At 52.2% G+C, this 19,171-nt stretch overlaps 1 protein-coding gene across 10 annotated transcripts in view; it reads right to left on the bottom strand.

Moving 5' to 3' along the window:
• Positions 1 to 18,603, bottom strand: part of SLCO2B1 (solute carrier organic anion transporter family member 2B1) — a 60,578-nt gene extending 41,975 nt beyond the window's left edge. For 4 of the 10 annotated variants that reach the window (XR_011489934.1, XR_011489933.1, XM_070473238.1 and 1 more), the window contains exons 1-4: positions 15,830 to 15,947; positions 5,785 to 5,915; positions 4,595 to 4,732; positions 2,514 to 2,676 (exon numbers count right to left, since the gene is read on the bottom strand). Coding sequence is in view for 8 of the 10 variants with exons in the window: in XM_070473238.1 (XP_070329339.1) it covers positions 2,514 to 2,676; positions 4,595 to 4,732; positions 5,785 to 5,915; positions 15,830 to 15,866 (469 nt within the window). In the remaining 2 variants the exon portion in view is untranslated. Of the gene's footprint in view, positions 1 to 2,513; positions 2,677 to 4,594; positions 4,733 to 5,784; positions 5,916 to 10,335; positions 10,450 to 14,198; positions 14,298 to 15,829; positions 15,948 to 17,104; positions 17,192 to 18,162 lie in introns of those variants that run through there. The other 6 variants (XM_070473240.1, XM_070473239.1, XM_070473242.1 and 3 more) reach the window with 5 other exon arrangements.
• Between the last annotated feature and the right edge of the window lie 568 nt (positions 18,604 to 19,171).

The raw sequence follows: 19,171 nt of genomic DNA on the forward strand, positions 1-19,171 counted from the left end.
CTGCATTGCAGGCAGTTTCTTTACCATCTGAGCCACCTTAATAATGATGAGGAATGAGTGAATGAAATAGCCTTCTATGTCAGTTTAGGGTGGGTACTTAGAAGTCACCAAGTCCAGTTCATGCACTGGACAGATGTGGAGACTGAGGCTCAGACAGGAGAAGAAGTTTGCCTGGGGTTCCATAAGGAGCAGAAGGGTGTTGTATGGTGGTGAGGATGAAGAATGTGTGTGATCCGACCCTGCACAGGAAAAGCTCTGTTAAAGTGAAAATTCTGGATGGGGAAATATGAGTAAGTAAAAGAAGAGAGTGAAAAAGTTGGCTTAAATCTCAACACTCAGAAAACTAAGATCATGGCATCCGGTCCCATCACTTCATGGTGAATGGATGGGGAAATAGTGGAAACAGTGGCTGACTTTATTTTTCTGGGCTCCAAAATCACTGCAGATGGTGATTGCAGCCATGAAATTAAAAGATGCTTGCTCCTTTGAAGGAAAGTTATGACCAACCTAGACAGCATATTAAAAAGCAGAGACATTACTTTGCCAACAAAGGTCCGTCTAGTCAAGGCTATGGTTTCTCCAGTAGTCATGTATGGATGTGAGAGTTGGACTATAAAGAAAGCTGAGCGCTGAAGAATTGATGCTTTTGAACTGTGGTGTTGGAGAAGACTCTTGAGAGTCCCTTGGACTTCAAGGAGATCAAACCAGTCCATCCTAGAGGAGATCAGTCCTGGGTGTTCATTGGAAGGACTGATGTTGAAGCTGAAACTCCAATACTTTGGCCACCTGATGCAGAGAGCTGACTCATTTGAAAAGACCCTGATGCTGGGAAAGATTGAGGGCAGGAGGAGAAGGGGACGACAGAGGATGAGATGGTTGGATGGCATCACTGACACAATGGACATGGGTTTCGGTGGTCTCCGGGAGGTGGTGATGGACAGGAAGGCCTGGTGTGCTGCGGTTCATGGGGTCTCAAAGCGTCGGACACGACTGAGTGACTGAACTGAACTGAACTGAAAATTTTTGACATCTGAGTCAGACCTCTTGACAGTTCTCTGCTCAGGCCTAGGTAACCGCGCTGCTTTCTTCTGGGACTTCCCCCACTTCCCAGCCATTGCCTGAGCAGCTGCTTCTACCTTCTTTCTACATCACAGTCAGACACCACCTCCTCCAGCTCACTCCAGCCTCCAGGGTCCATCCCCTACTCAGGTCTGTACCGGCTCCCCCTGGCTGTCCTGTGCTGGACTCTGGTCTGCAGCAGAGCTGCCCATGCTCACTCACACCAACCCACGCTCCCTCAGAGCTTCTTAGGGCTGGTTGTATCTGCTTTTTCCATCCCTGGGCCTGGCACAGAGTAGGAGCTCTGGGGTCTGAGCTGATGGGAAGACAAGGGAGAAAGGATGCTTTCTGACAGCTCTCCTCCCCTGGGAAGACTTCCATGATGTCAGGATCGGCTGTGGGCTCCTTCCCTGGGCTTCTCCTGCCCAGTTCTTCCTTCCTCACACAGCTGGTACGCTGGGTGGGGGGAGGGGATGTATTGTTTGTTTCTGTTTTCTCTCCCAGACTGGGAGCTCCCAGAGGGCAAGGACTGAGTCCCTCAAGAGGGTCCAGTACAAAGTAGGAAGCACTAATGTTTTCTTGGGTGGACCACCAGATAGATAGATGGGCGGAGAGGGTAGAAGGGGTAATGGAGGGGAGGATAAGTAGGTGGATGGATAGGTAGATGGGTGGATGAATAGATGGGTAGATATGTAGGTGGATGGGTAGGTGAATGGATAGATAGGTGGGTAGGTAGATGGATGAACTGATGAGTAGATGGTTATGTACGTGGATGGGTAGATGGATAGGATGGGTAGGTGGATGGATGGGTAGATGAGTGAATGGGTGGAGAGGTGGAAGGGACAGGGAAGGCTGCTTGAGTCCTTCTCCAAGGGACAGGCATCCATATGTCAAGTTGACTCTCAACAAAATCCCACTGGGCTAAACAGGGGCTTCACTATTCCTGCCTAAAATTCTTTCTTGTTTTTGTTTGTTCTTTCACTCATTCATTCTTTCATCAATGCTTTGACTTCTTGTGTAAATTAAATGCATCAGTACACATTAAGTACTTAGCACAGTGGTACCTAGTAAGTGGTGTGTGATACTCTTAGTATTATTCCACAAATATTTCTTGAGGACCCACACAGGCCAGGGCCTAAATCCACCTCCACCTCAAAAAAAAAAAAAAAGGGCAAAAAAAAAAAGCAGCAACATACAAGCAGGCCCTCACCAAGAGAAACCCAGAGGGCCTCACCTTTCTGCCCCAGGACTACCCCCCTAACACCACTGCCCAGGGCTGCCAGAAGGACTCATCCAGGCTGAAGCTGAAGGAGGCAGTGGGGTGGGGTGTGGGGGACTAGTAGGTGTTCTAGGAAGCTGGTTCCATCTTGACCACTGGAAGCCTGGGGGTGGACCCTGGGTACAGTAATGTGGCAACTCATGTCCACCCTTAGCCCAGCCCCTCCTGTTCTTACCAGGGCTGGTGTGGTCGTAGCGGTACGGCTCTGAGATGAAGTGCGGGACAGTCATGAGTACGCCAGCCAGGGTCACAAGGATGGCTCCACACCCGATCAGGCGGGGCCGATGTACCCGGCTGCCGAAATAGCTCACAAACACAATCAGGGCTGTGTTCCCCACCTGCAAAGGGATGAGAGGACCCATGAAAGTAGAGCAGAGGGCCATCCTTGTCTCAATCGCCAATCTCAGTGTTCCCTTCTGCAGAATGGTTGAATAAGAATCATTCGGGTCCCTGTTAAAAACACAGATTCTGGGTCCTCCTACGATGTGTTCTACTTACTGCTCCAATAGAGGAGAGAAGTAAGAGCAGCATGGACAGGGCTAGAAGTTCAATTTCATTCTAGAATGTGGGTTGGGTCCCATGTTAAAACATGGGGTAGTAGGACAGTCAAGGACAGGGATTTGAGCTTCTGGGACGTCATGAATGAGAAATAAATGAAGCCTGGGTTTCCCAGGTGGCGCTGTAGAATAGAATCTGCCTACCAGTGCAGGAGACATGGAGACCCTGGTTCGATTCCCTAGATCAAGAAGATCCCTTAAAAGAGAAAATGGCAACCCACTCCAGTATTCTTGCCTGGAAAGTTCTATGGACAGGGTTGCCTGGCCGGCTACAGTACAAAGAGCTGGACACGACTGAGCACAGCACAGCACAGAGTAGATATGCCCATGTGTCTTAACCCAGAATCAGATCTTCTATCCTGTTTAGTGTTTCCCTGGTGGCTCGGATGGTAAAGAATCCACCTGCAGTACGGGAGACCTGGGTTTGATCCCTGGGTTGGGAAGATCCCCTGGAGGTGGGCATAGCAACCCACTCCAGTATTCTTGGCTGGAGAATCCCCATGGATAGAGGAGCCTGGCAGGCTACAGTCCACGTGGTCACAAAGAGTCAGACACAACTGAGCGACTAAGCACAAAAAAAGTCTAAAGCCACAGGACTAAGGCTGGTATTTCAAGCCTTAGAATTAAAATGCTTGGATGTGGGTGCTGGAGGGGCACCACCACCTCTGGTAGCCACCCAGAGGAGCTTGTCCACTCCTCGTGGCTGGGTGTGGAGAGCTGGCGGGGCAGGGCAGGTTCTGCTGTCAGAAGCTGGAGTGTGTGTGCTCCCCTCTGCCACTTCCTGGTTGTGACTGTGGGTGGGGCAGAACCTGTGAACCCTGGGTCTTTGCTGATGGAGTGGGGCAGTATCAGCAGAGGGGCCTTGAGGGAACTGATGCTGGGAGGGACAGCCACTCTCCATTTTTTAGATGGGACATTGAGACCTAGAGTCAGGGAGTGACTTCTCCAAGGTCCCACAACTGCATAATGACAGTAATGACATTCTTTTCCCATCTCTGACATCTGGGAGTGGAGTGATAAGGAGAGTCTGGGGACTGAGTGGAGACTATGGGCCTTGGGTTGGGAGGAATGTGACATATCACCCAAGGGGGAGACAATTTCAAAGAAATCTTGAGGGCTGGGGAGAGAGTGTTCTCTGGACAACAGCCTTCTCCGAGGCAGAAAACATCTGGTGGGGGAGGGGTTATGCACAGCTGGACTCTGATCTCCAAATCCACCCAGAGGAGCTAGTCCTGTCCTCGTGGCTGGGCTGTGAGCCCAGAGGCAGAGGCCTGTGGATCCTGCGGCAACTCCATGCCCTAATATCATCCCCTCCCTTCTCTACCCTAAGGTCCCAAAGTTTTGCCTTTGATCTCATTTAAACCTCTCTCCCTACTGTCGAGTTGGCTTCCTCTGATTCCTTCCTGGGCCAGACAATTGCCAGGTGTCTGAAAAGGTGAAGGAACCAAAAGGAGAATGGTGGGGAGGTGAGGGTAATGGGGACACTGCCTAGCTCTAAAATCCTCCCTGAACCCCAGCAGAAGCCCACCCCCCCTCCCCGCCACCAAGGGTGGGATCGGAAGGAGCTGTGATGGGGTTGCACGTGGCACTGGGGGAAGGGTTTCCATTAGGGCCGTGAGGGACGGGGAGAGAAGGTGAGAATCTCCCTCAATTCCCCACCGCCTCCCCCGAGCCGTGGCTGTGCTGCCAGGGCCAGTACCTCATTGAAGGCGGCCAGCAGCCCCGAGGTCTGACTTGAGAGGCCGAAGCGCTTCTCCACTGTGGAGATGGAGCTCTTGAGGTAGCCGGACATCATGAGCTGTGCCAGCTGCAGCAGGCTGTGGCAGAAGACGAAGAACTGGCGGAGGGGCCGCAGGTGGAGACAGTCATGGGGGAGGATGCAGAGAGACAGGGACAGAGAAAGGGAGGCCGCAAGATGGAGAAACAGAGTCAGAGGAGACAGACATACAGGAGGAGCGGAGGAGAGAGAGGAAGGGAGGGAGAGTCCGGGGCAAGAGGAGAGAAAGTGTTATTGGGGTAGCACATGGATTCTCACAGCCCTAAAAAATACGAAAGCTGTCCTGGGCACCCCGGGGGTCTGGGGGACACTTGAAACTCACAGGACTGAGAGTAGGGTCTTCATGGGGCCAAGGATGGTGGGAGCCCTTCTGTCCCCAGAGGTCTCCCAGGCTGGACTAGAAGCCCTCCTGTCCCCAGGAAGCTCCCCAGATCTCACCTCACCCCACCCCACCCAGTCCTCGCCTGAACTTCCCTGGGAGACCACCTGCACACAGCGAACCCCCAAGCTACACTCTCACCTCACTCAGCCCCACACAAACACGCCTGCTTGCCTGCAGCCCTCCTGAAAACCTGGTCAAATTCCTAAGAGAAAAACTTGTCTCAAAGAATTAAAAATAGTGTGTTTATGCTGGAGCTTAAAAAATAGAATGTTTGTTCTGAGTTTTGGTTTCCTCATCTGTTTAACAAGGATGACACCCCTGCGTCCCCAGGTTACTGTGAGAGCTAAATAAGACTGTGGAGTGGCCCCTGGCATAGGGCCTGGTACCGTGCAGGTGCTGGTACAGATTTGGTTGTTTAGGGCTGCCCTTGGTTGAGCCAGCACTCCCAGTATTCACACAGGTTCAGGATCCCCTGGGGGTCCTTCTCTTTCCCCCTAGAAAAATTGGTGCCGAGAAGACTGGTTCCCCAGTGCCCACAGAAGACCCTCTCTGGAAGGAGAGAACATGTGCCTGAAATCAAGCTAAGTGCTTCTAGAGATCACAGTCACCCATTCTACAGATGAGGAAACTGAGGCTCAGGGAAATTGCTTGGCATTTAATGGGTTGTAAGTGGCAGAGCCTGCTCTGCCAGGCTCAGATGACCCTTCTCTTGCCAGGTCCTGAGGGGTACCTTGATGCTGTGGAACACACTTGGCCGCAAATTTTGAGGATTTGGGCTGGCTTTGCCTCCAGGTGTGTCTTCTGTGCCCACCATGGCCTTGGCGTCCTTGTCTGGCACCTGGAGCTCCTCACCAACCGGCCCTGTGGAACAGAAAGCCAGGGGGTGAGAGTGGAGATGTAATCTCAGAGAATGACCCTGACCAGGCAATCCAAGGTGTTTCTCGGGTTGGTGAGAATCTGAGTCAAAGCACCGACAGCCTTCCTGCATCTCAGGAGCTGAAGGAGCCCTTCCTCAGAGGGTATGTGTGTGCTCCATGTGACTAAGCTGGCCAGATCCCACTGGGACCACCTATTCACCTCTTCATTCCATTCCCAGCATAAAGCTTCCTTCTAGTGAGAAGCTGCTGCTGCCGTCACACAGCCTTTGAGCTGTGGCGCTAGTGTAGAAATGCATAGCCCTACCCTCCTGGGGACTGTATCTGTGAGACATCCAGTGTTCCTGGAGGCTAACTCTGGGTCAGGGTTTGTCTGGCTTAGTCTAGGATCAGAGGTCTAGGGCCCCGGGTGTGGTCAAGGCTTGGTCCAAAGTCAGAGCATAAAGGGTTTTCCTAGGGGTAGTTTGGAATAGATAGCAATACTTCCACAGGACACTACATGGCATATAATCACAGAACTCACCAGTCCAATGCTCAAATCATGGTCCCATGACCCACAGTAACCACAGTAACCTCGTCAGTCTCCCTCTCACTGCAGCCCTTTCAGAGGCATCTTTCAGGGTTTCCTGAGGTTTAATCTCAGTGAGCATCCTGGAAGCCCAGTCTTGGGAGACTCCACATCTCTGTTTAGAGGAAAACCACCTGTACCTCAGGCAGCCCAGGCTTCTAGGACTTTCCTCCCCTCCTGGGGCCCTGCTTCCTGCGGAAGCCTCTCCATTGTCTCAAAAGTCTCTCTACTTGGCAGGAATTTCCCCTCATTCAACAAGCTCCTTATGTAGCCTGAAAGCTTATGTAGCCTGAGGACACTCCTGACCGAGAGAAGGGGTGTGGGCCCTTTCACTACATCTCGAGACTTGGAAGAACAACTCAGCAAGAGGGATAAAGGAGCCTGCAACTGCCACCAGTGAGGGTTTTGTGCTCCTTACACAAGGTACCTGGGAGCCTAAGGAATTTTTTTTTAACTGAGATATAATTCATATGCCATAGAATCTATGCTTTCAGTGGTTTTAGTGTATTCAAAAAGTCATGACTATCTAATTAGTTATATACTATCTAATTAGTAATATATTATCACCACTCTCTAATTCCAGAATACTTTCACCACCCCAGTAAGAAATCCCATACCCATGAGCAGTCATTCCCCATTCCTCTATCCCTCCAGCTCCTGGCAACCACTGATCTATTTTCTAGCTCTCTGAATTAGCTTATTCTGGATATTTCAAATGCATTCACATAGAGGAAATCATACATGTGATATTTTGTGACTGGCTTCTTTTATTTAGCATAATATTTCAAGGCTTATCCATGTTGTAGCATGTATCTGTGCTCCATTCCTTTTAATGACTGAAATAATACTCCAGTGTATGTATATATATATAAATACATACAATTACATTTAGTTTATCCATTTATCTGTTGATGGACATTTGGGTTGTTTCAGGTCCAGTGAATACTCATTCATATACCAACTTTTGTGTAGATACATTTTCTCAGTTCTCTTGAGTATATAGCCAGGAGTTGAATTCCTGATCCATAGGGTAACTCTGTTTCACTTTTGGAGGAACTGTCAAACTGTTTTCTAACACTATCTAACACCCATGTGATGGTTCCAATTTCTCCACATCCTCACTAATATTTATTGTCTGTCTCTTTAATTACAGCCATTCTCATGGGTGTGAAATGATATCTCATGTGGTTTTGATTTGCATTTCCCTAATGACTAATGATGTTGAGCATCTTCATTGCTTATTGGCCATATCTTTGGAAAAGCTTGAGTAATTTGGCTGAGGAAACGGAAGCATGTGTGGCTGGGGAGGAGTCCCTTTGGTGGGTATGAAAACTCAGAGGAAACAAGGAGATACTGAAGTAAAAGGACACTTTACAGAGAGGAGATGAAGGATTGACCTAGGTGAGGGAAGTGGACGTAATGTTCCGTGAACATCACTTTGAAGAGGAAGGGAAAGTAAGGGGATTCCAAGCAAACTCAATAAGAGGAGATTGACAGGACAATTTCAGAACTTCAGTTCTTCTCACAAGTAGAGCCCAGTCACCCATAATAACATAAATACTGTGCTACACGCTTCCATGTATGTAAAGGCTTGCATGCACGTTCTGTGAATTGGCCAAAAAGTTAGTTCAGGTCTATCCATTTATGAACAAGTCCGAATGAACTTTTTGGCCAACATGGTAAGTGCTCCTGAAGCCTCTCCACAGCTCCATGCCTTTGGTGCATTCATGAGCTCTGTGCTTCTGATGGGGACACCAAGGTTCACAGGCAACTCGCTCTGCTAGCTCACACTGAGAACTCAAGCCCAGGTGTTAACCTCATGCTGCTCTGCGCTACTTGCACAGATTTAATGAGGGGTAGAAGCACAACATTCTTCTCTTGGCCCAGCTGGTCCTAGCCAGGCACCCTGGAAGGCTGCAGCAGTGCCTACCTCCCAAGGGGCAGGCTAATCAGATGATGGGGGTGGGAGCTGAGGTTGGGAGGGCAAAAGTCACTGATGTGGATCCCCAGCTCTGAAAGAAGCCCAGGGCATGAGTGAGAGAGGGGACAAAAGGTCAATGAACCAGCTCAGAACTTTCCACCCTCCTGTGACAGTCTGTAACATGAGCCTCTGGGGGGAGAAGGGGAAGCCCTGGCCCTGTACCCCTGGGTTCTGAGAGCAGCTGCCAGTCAGTGTGTTGAGTGGCCAGTTGGTCACTGAACAGGGCTGGTCAGACTGGCTGTCAGCCCCCTTTGAGCCCTTCCTGTGGGCTGGAGTCCTCTATAGAGGGGCTGGCAGCAGAGAGTCCGACTCCCCGATAAAGGGTAGAGCTTCCCCTGGAAGGAAAGTCCTGAGTCCAGGGTCCACCTCACCTGCTGTCTCGGAGGTCCTTACCATCCTTTGAAGGTTTTTTGAAGGGCCAGCTCTGCAGGAGAGAGGGCAGCTGAGGGAGTGCACCTGAGCTGAGCCTGGGGGCCCTGTGGGAATGAGGGGAGAGGCAGGCAGCCAGGCCCCAGGAGAAAATCACAGCTTCTTCCTCTCCCAATGGGGCAGCCAGGTTTGGGGGCCCCAGGTAGGCCAGGTGGTTCCAAGGGCTAGCATCCTACAGCCCCAGAGCTGGCAGGCAAGGGGTCTGTGTGCCTGTCGGTGGGTCACATGGCTGGCCATGCACACAGGCACACTCATGTCTGTCAGCTGGGAAGTCATTGGTCTACTAGTCTACTGTCCTTTAGGAGGCTTGTCTGTCCAGGTGTGTCAGTTGGTCACTCACGGTGTGTCAGTTGGTCACTCACGGTCCTGCAGTTGCTCAGAAAGTCAGCAGAAAGTTGCCCTGAAAGTCTGTCAACCAGAGACCTTCAGTTCAATCAGACACTTCAGCTGTCTACAAGGCAGAGTGTCCCGGCCATGGCCAAACCCCCTCCAGGGCCAGGTCTGGGAGATGAGTGCCAGAGATTCAGAGAGCAGCCTGACAGAAAGGGCTGCTTTTCTCTGCCTGTTCTGTATTCTTCGAAGACTCAGGGATCTGCCTGCCTCCAAATCTCAGGCAGATATGGGACTGAGTGTAGGTTTCAAGGGGCTTCCCAGGTGGCGCTAGTGGTAAAGATCCCGCCTGCCAGTGCAGGAGATGTAAGAGACATGTGTTCGATCTCTGGGTTGGGAAGATCCCCTGGAGAATGGCATGGCAAACCCCCTCCAGTATTCTTGCCTGGAGAATCCCATGGACAGAGAAGCCTGACGGGCTACAGTCCACGGGGATCACAAAGCGTTGGACTCGAATGAAGCGACTTAGCACGGACACACACAACGGTTGCAAAGTCCCCAGACTTGGGTCTGAACCCCAGCCCAGCCACCGGTCCTCTGTGGAGCATGGACATGCCCCTGATTAGCTTGTCTCCTCTGTAAAATGAGGATACAGCCTCTACTCAGGGAGGTAAGGCATTTTGGGTGCCTGGCTCAGACCTGACACACCATAGGCCCCCTGAGGGCCTATCTTCCCCTCTCCTGAAATCTTCAAGCACCTCTGAGGCTACAGGCCCAACTGAACCCTTCCACACACAGCTGGCTCCTCGACGTGAACCTGTTCCTCTGACAGTGCCACCATCATCCATCTCCAGATTATCTCTCTCCTTCCCATTCAAGCCCCAGTCAACCACAAGACCCAAGGACCTGGGTTCCTTCCCACCGTGCACACTCATAGCTGTGCAGACAGTTGCATAGGTTTCTATCCTCCAGCTGGGATCCTCATCCTCAATGCAGGGATGACAACCCCTACTTCCCACTGCCGAGAGCGCCTACTGAGTACCTGAACCTTCCCTCCACATTCAGCGAGGACCCTAAAAGCCCCAAACTACACCTTACCAATGACATTAACTTGACTTTGCTACTCCACTGTCTTCATTAGCAATTTTCTTCTTACTTTTCTTAGACTGAGCAGCCCCAGAAAATTGCTTGATTTTTCATTACAGAAACTTCCAGAAAGACGGAGCAACTGTTCAAGAAAAACTGTCAGCAGGGTGTGCGCCTCTGATTCTTTGAATCTCTACCCGCGAAATCCTCACCTTGATGTTTCTGCCAACAAACCCTGGACTGTTGTATCATGATTCTTGCTCAATGCTGTTGATCTTTCCTCCCCATTCTGAGACACTGCCAAACTTCAAGAGGTGTGTTGGCCCTTATCTTGGTAAATAACAGACTTTATCTTATCAACAGGTTGTGTCACTAACCTACGGGAGCCAGCACACATAGATAGTGAGCATTGTTTTCTTCGCTGTCAGGTATAAACACCCTACCTGCCTCCATAATTGCTTTGGGACAGCAAGAGCATTGCTGCATCTAGAACCTGGGAACCAGGAGAAACTTCCACCTGGAAGGGCCAAGGAGATAGGGGCAGGAGACCCAGCTCTCCGGCTCACGGTCACCCCGTGATGGAAGAGGCTCACTTTCTCCCCTTAAGGCTACCCTATGTGCTGCGCTGGGCACACTCACCCATCTGCCTAACAAACCATTGAGGTAGCTGCTGTGACTCCGTGAATGAGGAAACTGAAGAAGAGAGAGGAGAGGGGGCCTGTCCAGGTGCCGGGACTGGTAAATAGCAAAGCCTAGACTGGAGCTCAGACCAGTTTGACTCTTGGGCCCCTAACAGCAGCCATGAAATGGTGGCTACCAATGATGGCCTAAGAACCTATGAAAAACACTCCCCCTGTAGCCATTTCTGATTCTGGCCTGGCTTCCCTCCAGTGAATTGCCAAAGGAGGTTGTACGGGGACAGTTCTACCAGCTGATTTTTTAGCTTATCAGTCACTTAGTTCATTGGTCAGTTCAAGGCTGGACAGAGAAATGTGGTGAGAAGGACATGGCCCCTAGTCTAGGGGACCTGGGTGCGGTGAAAGCTCGGGACTCGTAAAAAGGCCCAGATTTGAACTTTGAGGAGGGACGAGCTGAGGAATGCCAAGAGAGCCTGAGAGGGTTCTCACATCCTGAGGATGGAGCAGGAGGGCTCGGACCAAGGAGGGACGAGAAAAGGGCACTTCCTCTCCAAAATATTCCAGCCTATCCCTCAGCAGAGAGAGCATGACCTAGGATCGCTCAGACCCAATATGGTCTTGGGCCAGCAGTTAGACCTCTCTGAGTCTCTGCAAAATAGAAATAATGAACCTTGACTCTCAAGCCTGCATGAGGATCACTGAGGAAACATCCTTTGTTAACTCCAGGATGGCACACAGTGTCAGTTTTGTCTCCCAAACTTACCTGGGAGCTATCTCCAGGCCTGGTCACCAGGCCTCAGAACTTACTGTCCTCCAGGGGGGCACCCATCCTTGTTATTACTCTCTCACCTCCTCCTGGTCCCTGAAGAGACACAGACCCCTCAGGAAGCCTCCCTCTGCTGTCTTCTTGTCTTCTCTCTGTGCTCCGTAATCACCTGCTGCATTCCATGACCTTTTTTTTAATTTCTTGATAATGATCCCTGGTCAGGAAGCTAAATCCTGCATGCTCCCCACTAAGGGTTTGTATGCTGCAACTAAAGACCTCGCATGCTACAATGAAGATCAAAGATTTCCCATGTGCCGCAACTAAGATCCAGCACAGCCAAGAAAATAAATATCGTAAACTCCAAAAAGAGAGAAGCCTCTCCCGGAAACCTACCACCACACACACTTTGCCTGGGCTGGCAGAGGAACTGGCAGAGAGATAGCACAGGACAGTGGTTACTACACGGAGGCCCTGGACAAGGCCCTCTGCAGCTGCGTGAGCTGTGCGCCGTGAGGTGAAGCGTGCCCTCTGGAGTTGTGCGGTGGATGGCAGTCCTGCCTGGAGGCGCATCTGACTCCTAGCCGTTTTTATTTGGCTTGAACAATGCAACAATGCTGGCTCACTGAGTGTTTTTAAGTTAGTTGCCAGCATTTAAAAGTCAGGAAATTTCACACAAAACTCGAAGTTTTTGTTTTTTCTTGAAAGATTAGCAGATCTGGCCACATTGGGCCTATTTTCCCATATGGAAACAGCTGGTCTAAGATGCTGGCCTTTCATGTGGCGATTTGCCCTGTGAGAGCCTCTTTGAGCTCAACTGGCTTGCTCCAGGACCTTTTACAGTTGCCCGTGGGCTTCCCTGTCTGTGACCCACAGCACCCCTGGGCCCGCGGAGTGCTGCTGGACAGGAAGCCAGGGCTGGGTGAACCCTTTGAAGGATGAGGCAAAAGACCAGAAAAGGCCATGACTTGCCCAGGGTCACCACGGTGGGGACACAGCTGGTCTCTGCTGCTTCTAGGAGTAAGAACGAAGGTTCCACACATGCTGACAGCTCCACAAAACAGGTGGCCAGGGTTTTGGAAGCAAGCAGCCTAGGTCCCTGCTCTCAGGGAGCTCTGAAGGTCTGTGTGTGTGTGTGTGTGTGTGTGTGTGTGTGTGTGTGTGGTGACAGGGCAAATTCTAACACAGAATCAGCATGTGCTCACTATGTGACATAAGGAGTTCCAAGACTTTAGAAACATAGTGAAGAGGCTCTAACTTACTTTGGAACATTCTGGAAGGCTTCCTCAGGGAAGAAACATCAGAGTAAAGGGCAGAAGTATGAAAGTGCAAAGAATGCTCAGGAAACAAATAGTCCAGGAAGACAGGAACACTGGGGTCAAGGTGGTGAGGTGAGGCTGGAGTGGTCAGTCTATGACTGCCCTTGAATGCCAGGCTGGAGGGATTGGGCTTCATCCCGGGCTCAGGGATGAGGTATAATCTGGCCTCCTATGAAGACCTCCGTGCAATTTGGGGAGAGAGTGGAGAGGTCAGGCTGTGGGCCGGGACCAGGGAGAAGGCAGGAGTAAGGAGCAGGGGAGCAGATGGTCGTGGGGCCTGGGCCAGGTAGGGGCTGTAGGGATGCAGAGCAATGAGCTGATGAACCACAGCAGGGAGGTGGGATGGACAGGATTTGCTGGAAAAGCAGGTGGGTGGGGAGTGCAGGAAGCCAAGGAGCCCTGGGGACAGGGGAGTGGGGAGAGGTACAGCTTTTGGTCTGGGTGTACTGCCATGGAAGGTGGGATTGTAGGGTAATGGTGAGCTCAGCCTTAAATATATGTCTGGGCTGGTAGGGGCGCTCCCAGAGGAAGAGGCCTAGGGGCCCATGGTCTCCAGGAGAGCCCATGAGAGGACATGGGCCAAAGCCAGTCCTCTGGCTCTCCATCTGGAAGGCATGTGTGGAGAGAAGGAAAGAAAAGCCACACGTGGGAAACTTGGCTTGGAAGGTGAGAAGACCCATCGCATACATGCCCAGACTAAGGAAAACAGAGCAAAAGGAGGAACCAATGCTGGAACCACATTCAGATGCCAAGGTTGAGGTGATAGAGCAGTGTCACAAAGGAGTCCGGATGTTTCTGGAACACCTACCAACCTCCAACACTCACACACCCACAGCCTGAGCCTTGGGAGGCAAATATTCACAGCAGCAGACACTGGGCAAACCATCTGTCACAATGATGGCAGGTACCTCCCTCCGAATGTGTTGGGATAGGAGGAGGCCAGCCTCATAGTCAACCCCACCTCCAGCCCTTCCTACCTCCTAGATTTCCCTGGGCCTGCTGGCTCCCCCACCTAGCTCCTGCAGCCCATGCCAACTCCCTCTCCCTCCACCTCCCCTCCCTCCCCTGGTTCAGTTCCCTCAGCCCTTTCTCTGGGATGCCAGGCCCATCTAGGATGTCACCCCCCTGCATCATTTATGTCCCCCACCTATCTACCTGATAAGCCAGTGGACTATCCCCAGGCAGAGGCTCTCCTTTCCTGGGTCCTGATGGACTATAGCAGGTCCCTGTTGAAACCCTCTGGGTCAGAAGACTTCGAGTTCAAATATTTGTTTGCTGCAATGTACCCATGACCTTGGGCAGTTTATTTAGCCTCTCTAAGCCTCAGCTACCCTCTCTGGGCACACAGCATTTTTGGTAGGATTAAAGGAGACCATTCTGCCTGGTACACTGTGGTCCTCAACAATGGTTAACCACCCTTCCACCCCATCAGCAGCACGTGAGTCCAGACGCCTCAGCGTCCCAGAGAGCAAGGCCACCCTAGTGAACATTCTTCTGTAACTCCAATAGATGCCTGCCATTCCCCAGATTCATTCTGTTCTCTTCCACCTCTCTGCCTTCACACATGTTATACCCTCAGCCTGGCTTCCCAAGGTGTCCTACCTTCTCAGAAAACCACTTCTCATCTTGCAAGGGCTCAGCTTAAAAACATGATTGTTGAATTGAGCTAAACTGAGTGAGGGAGAAGAGAAGGCTGGAGTGTGGGGGTCTGGGGAAGCAGGGGCTGCAGCACTGGGCTCCAAAGGGCTTCAGTTCCCCATGTGGCCCCATGGGACTTCTGTGCGGTGGGGGCAGGGGGAGGTTAGAATCAAAGACAGGAAGGGGGTCAGGTCTCAGGCTTTGGACTTGGCTTTCATCTTTGGGAAATTCCTCCTAGCAGGACCCTTGGGTGGTCTGTTAGGAAGACAATAACATGCTGCAGGCCTCCAGCTGTTGCTTTTTTCTGGTGGTTTCCAAGCTGGGTCACAGACCCTGCGCTGGGACTTTCTATTCCCGATTCTGACCCTGACTACCCCATCTAGACCCAAGATGACCCTAAAAATAGAGATGAAGGCACAGAGAAGGGAGGGTGAGCCCTGAGCCTGCAGGGAATCCAGGCCGGCCTTCTTAGACCTAGAACACAGGGCCTGAGGCTCAGAGACACATGGTCAATGGCCCAGGCCACACCCTGTCCACCAACCATGAGTCCTGGCTCATCTCTGTCTGTGCTTACATTTACTCCCAAGCGCCTCACTGTAGCCCCATCTCACTCCTTATCATGAATCTCCAGTTCCCAACAAGAGTAGGCTTTCAAAGCAGGTTGGAGGAGGGAAGGAATGTCATGGGGGTGGGGGTGGGGGTGGGAGCATGAGGAAGAAAAAAAACAACTTGCGGGCTGCACCTTCCCCAATACCTGACCTCTGCCCAGCCTGTGAGGGGTTCTGGGGCCTCAGGAATGGATCAAGTCAGACCCCATTCCCAGGGAACTCCAGGCTGGGGAGATGGGCCTTGTTCTCCATTACTCCAAACATTAGCACTTAGGGCTCTGGACTGCAGCCCAGGAGGGGTAGCAGGAGCCAAGTTTATCTCTTCTCTACCCCCAGGGTGTGGATGGGCCCAGACTTGCACCCTGGAGATAGCCAAGCCCCTGCCCCATACAAGAGGCCTCTTCCCTCCAGAGACAGAAAGCTGAGCTTCTCAGCAGTGGAAGGGACCAAGTGACCACCTCAGCCAACCCCTATGATCGACTACACGGATGGAGAAAGTGAATCCCAGAGAGAGACAGACGCAGACTGGGGAGAAGATACCTGGCACCCAATTGTGGGGTCTAAGGAAGCTTGCCATGTGTTTTCCAGCTGCCCGAGATCTGGCCCAGAGGATACGGCCCAGCCTGGGAGGAATAACTCTCCTGCCCCCTCTGCAGTCACTAGCTCCCAGACAACAGCTTGCTTTGTCTGGAGCCAGTGGAGAAGTGCCCAAGGTGGGTGGAGACTCGCCAGTGTGGGGTGTGTGGAGGGAAGAGGAAGCCCCAAAGGCGAGAGGACAGAAGGGAAAGGGATTTGGCATCCGGCTGATCTGGTTCTGGCCCCCAGCTCTGCTGCTTGCTTGCTGGGTGACCTTGGACGTGTCACTTACCCTCTGTGTGTGTTTCCTCACATATTAAAACAAGGGTGAGAGTGCATTCTCATCAGGCCAGTGATGCAGAGCTGCAGTGTGAACCTGGTTCTTCCCCTTGCCCTATCTCCTACCCTGGATTGGCCCACATTTGAACCTAGGACTGGGGAGAACAACAGAAACAATACCAGGAAACTCCCTGCAAAGGGAGGGTCAAATAGCATATGGGAGAGAGGTTACTTCCAACCGGGAGGATCAGTTGGGGAGGCTTCCTGGAAGAGGTGGCATTTGGAAGTGTCAGGAAACAATGCAGATTTTACCATAACGGGATGTGGGCAGGTGCCTTCCTTTGGGTAGAGGGAAAGCTGAGCAAAGGTGCAGAAAAGGGAAAGTGGTTTCTCTGAATCACAGAAATAGGAATGGCCTGGAGAGATCATTTTTCTCAGCACCTCCCCCACAGACCAGGACGCTCTGCCTGTTACCTGAAAGCACATGGTGAGTTGGTGGTGAGGGTTCACTAAGGCCCAGTTCTGACCCTGGATCCTCTCTCTGCTGTCTGCCCCTGGCTGGGACTGCTGGCCCCTCTCCCTCGGGCAAGCTGGGTGTGGGTCTTTTCCCAGGCTCTTTGTCCTGCCCGCAACCCTCAGACCAGAAAGAGGGCAGGGGGGAAGCCTGGTCTCAGCTCAGATTAGGGCTCAGGAAGGGAGGCCAGAGGTAGCTTCTGGTGGCTCAGTGGGCAGCTGCTGGGGTCAGCCTGCCTCCCACTGTATGTGTGGGAAGTGGAGGACCAGCTAGAGAACATTCCAGAAGCAAGCCCTGCTGGCATCAGAATAACAATTGAGGGACAGGTGCAGTACAGCCAAAGTCTCTAGTTTCTTCCCATTCCCATAGGATCACCAGGATCCCACAGCTTGCCAAGTCTGACTGAGAATTTAGTTTGTTGGTGGCCCATCTCCAAACCAACTCACCTGGATCTGACTTCATTGTCATCTCTCCTGTGAGGCCCTCAGAGGAAGCATCCACCCCCACCCTTCCTTCCACACCATGGGCCCCAAATCACGGCTGCAACACAGCCGCGTCTGCCCGCTCGACCCAGGAAGCCCTCACGTCTCCTCCCTCTGGACGCAAGTCAGGCCTCGTCTGAGTGGGTGTGAGGCACACAGACAGCTGCAGGGAGGCCAGAGGTGATCACCACAGGGTGTCCAGCCCGAGGGCCACCCTGTCTGAAGATCCTTTGTTTCTTCCACCTCCCTCTTCCTGCCCCAGAAACTGGGCGCTCCTGTTCCCAGAACCTCTGCCCTCTCCAAACGGTGCTTCCATCACACTCAGGTCTCAACATCTCTTCTCAAGGTTTCAAGACACCTTCCTGCCCGCCTGCTCCCCACCCCAACGCCCAAGGTCTCTGCAGGTCTCTCTCTGATTCTGCTTCTCTTCTCAGCTTTCTGCAGTCTGCTCTCTCCCGATCTCTGTTGGCAGTTTTCCCTCTCTCTGTCCCCGCTTCTCTTTACTTCTCCAGTCTCTTCCGGAGCCCCTGTCTTCCGCACGCTGCAGCTGACACCTGTTGATCTTTGTCTTCTCCTGCCATCTCGGGCCTCTGTCTCTGTCTTTGTCTGACTCTGAGTGTCTCCGGACTTGCTGGATCTCTGACTATATACTTCTGTCTCTATTTTTGTCTGTTTTGTCTACCTTTGCCTGCTTCAGAGAGGGAATAGGGCATGGGGAGTAACAGGGAGCCTGCCCTTCCATTGCCCTTTCGGTCTCTCTGTCTCAGCAGGGAGGTTAAACTGGCTGCCCTGTCTCCAGCTGAGTAAACAGCAACCCTTCTTACCTCTCTAGTCTTTCATTCATTCATTCAACACACCCTCACCAGGTCTGCCCATATGCCTGGCTCTATGTAGGGAAATGGGAGCCCCTACTCCCCCTACCCCAGCGCACATATGTTAGCTCTATAGCCTCACCCTTCACCCTGGGAACATGGCCCCCAGACTCCCTACCAATGCCCCTTTCTTACTTTGTCCAGACTTACCTATCCTGGGTGCCATGACTTCTGGAGTGGGGCGGTGAGTTTCAGCCCCTGTTCCAATCGCAGGACTGGATTTTAGCACGAGAGAGGCAGTGAGAGCTTATGGGAGCTCCGGGAGACAGCAGCTGGGGAGCCGCAGTGGGGATGCACCACTGTGCGGATTCCAGCCACTGGGTTGACCGATGCTTCTTGGGCCACGCTGGACAGCAGCCCCCTCTTCCAGGTGGGTAAGGAAGTCCTGCTCAGACTTGACCCTGCCCCCCAAGGGTCAATCTCCCTTAGTCACTTGTTCCTACTCTCTGTCACTTTCTCTGAATTCCTCTGATTTCTGGCTGGGGCAGCCCAGGACCAGAGTTGTGGAGGCTGGGTTTGTTTAGATCCAGCCCCGCTGATGGGAGGAGGCTGCTGACGAGCCTCCCCTCAGCCTGTTCCTTCCCAGCCTCTTGGTGTGGCATTTCCCTTGGATATTTTCTCCTACTAGTGGTGGAGAGATGGGGGGTGGAGGGAATGTGGACGGCCCCTCCCAGCCCTGGGGTCACTCAGTCCTGATTTTCCAGTCTCCTCTCAGCACTCACTCTGAGCCTCCTCCCTTATCAAACTCTTGTCTCAGTTACAGAACTTTTTTCACCCTTCATGAGCCCCATACAAGGCTATTTCTCCCACTGTCCTCCTTCACTGAACCCCTGTCTCCCTCAAGCTCTCCTCCTCTCTCACTGAACCCCTATCTCTTCTCTAAGCTCCACAGATCCAGAGCAAGGAGGGACCCCATCCACTGGGAATCACAGTGTCCAGCCCTTGGGAGAGGGGGAATCATGGCAGCAGCTCCATAAAGTATGGCCATCTCACTGGAGGGTGGGGTTGGAGAGCAGAAGAGCATATAAGAAATTCCCAGAGTTTTCTGGGCTGAAGACTGGAGTTGGAGGCCTTGGAGCCAGACAGACCTGAGTCCTATCTCAGCTTTGTCATTCCATGGTCGAGTGGCTTTAGGCAAGTCCCTGCACCTCTCTGAGCG

The sequence above is a fragment of the Odocoileus virginianus genome, chromosome 10 (assembly GCF_023699985.2).
Source record: "Odocoileus virginianus isolate 20LAN1187 ecotype Illinois chromosome 10, Ovbor_1.2, whole genome shotgun sequence".
NCBI lineage: Eukaryota > Metazoa > Chordata > Mammalia > Artiodactyla > Cervidae > Odocoileus > Odocoileus virginianus.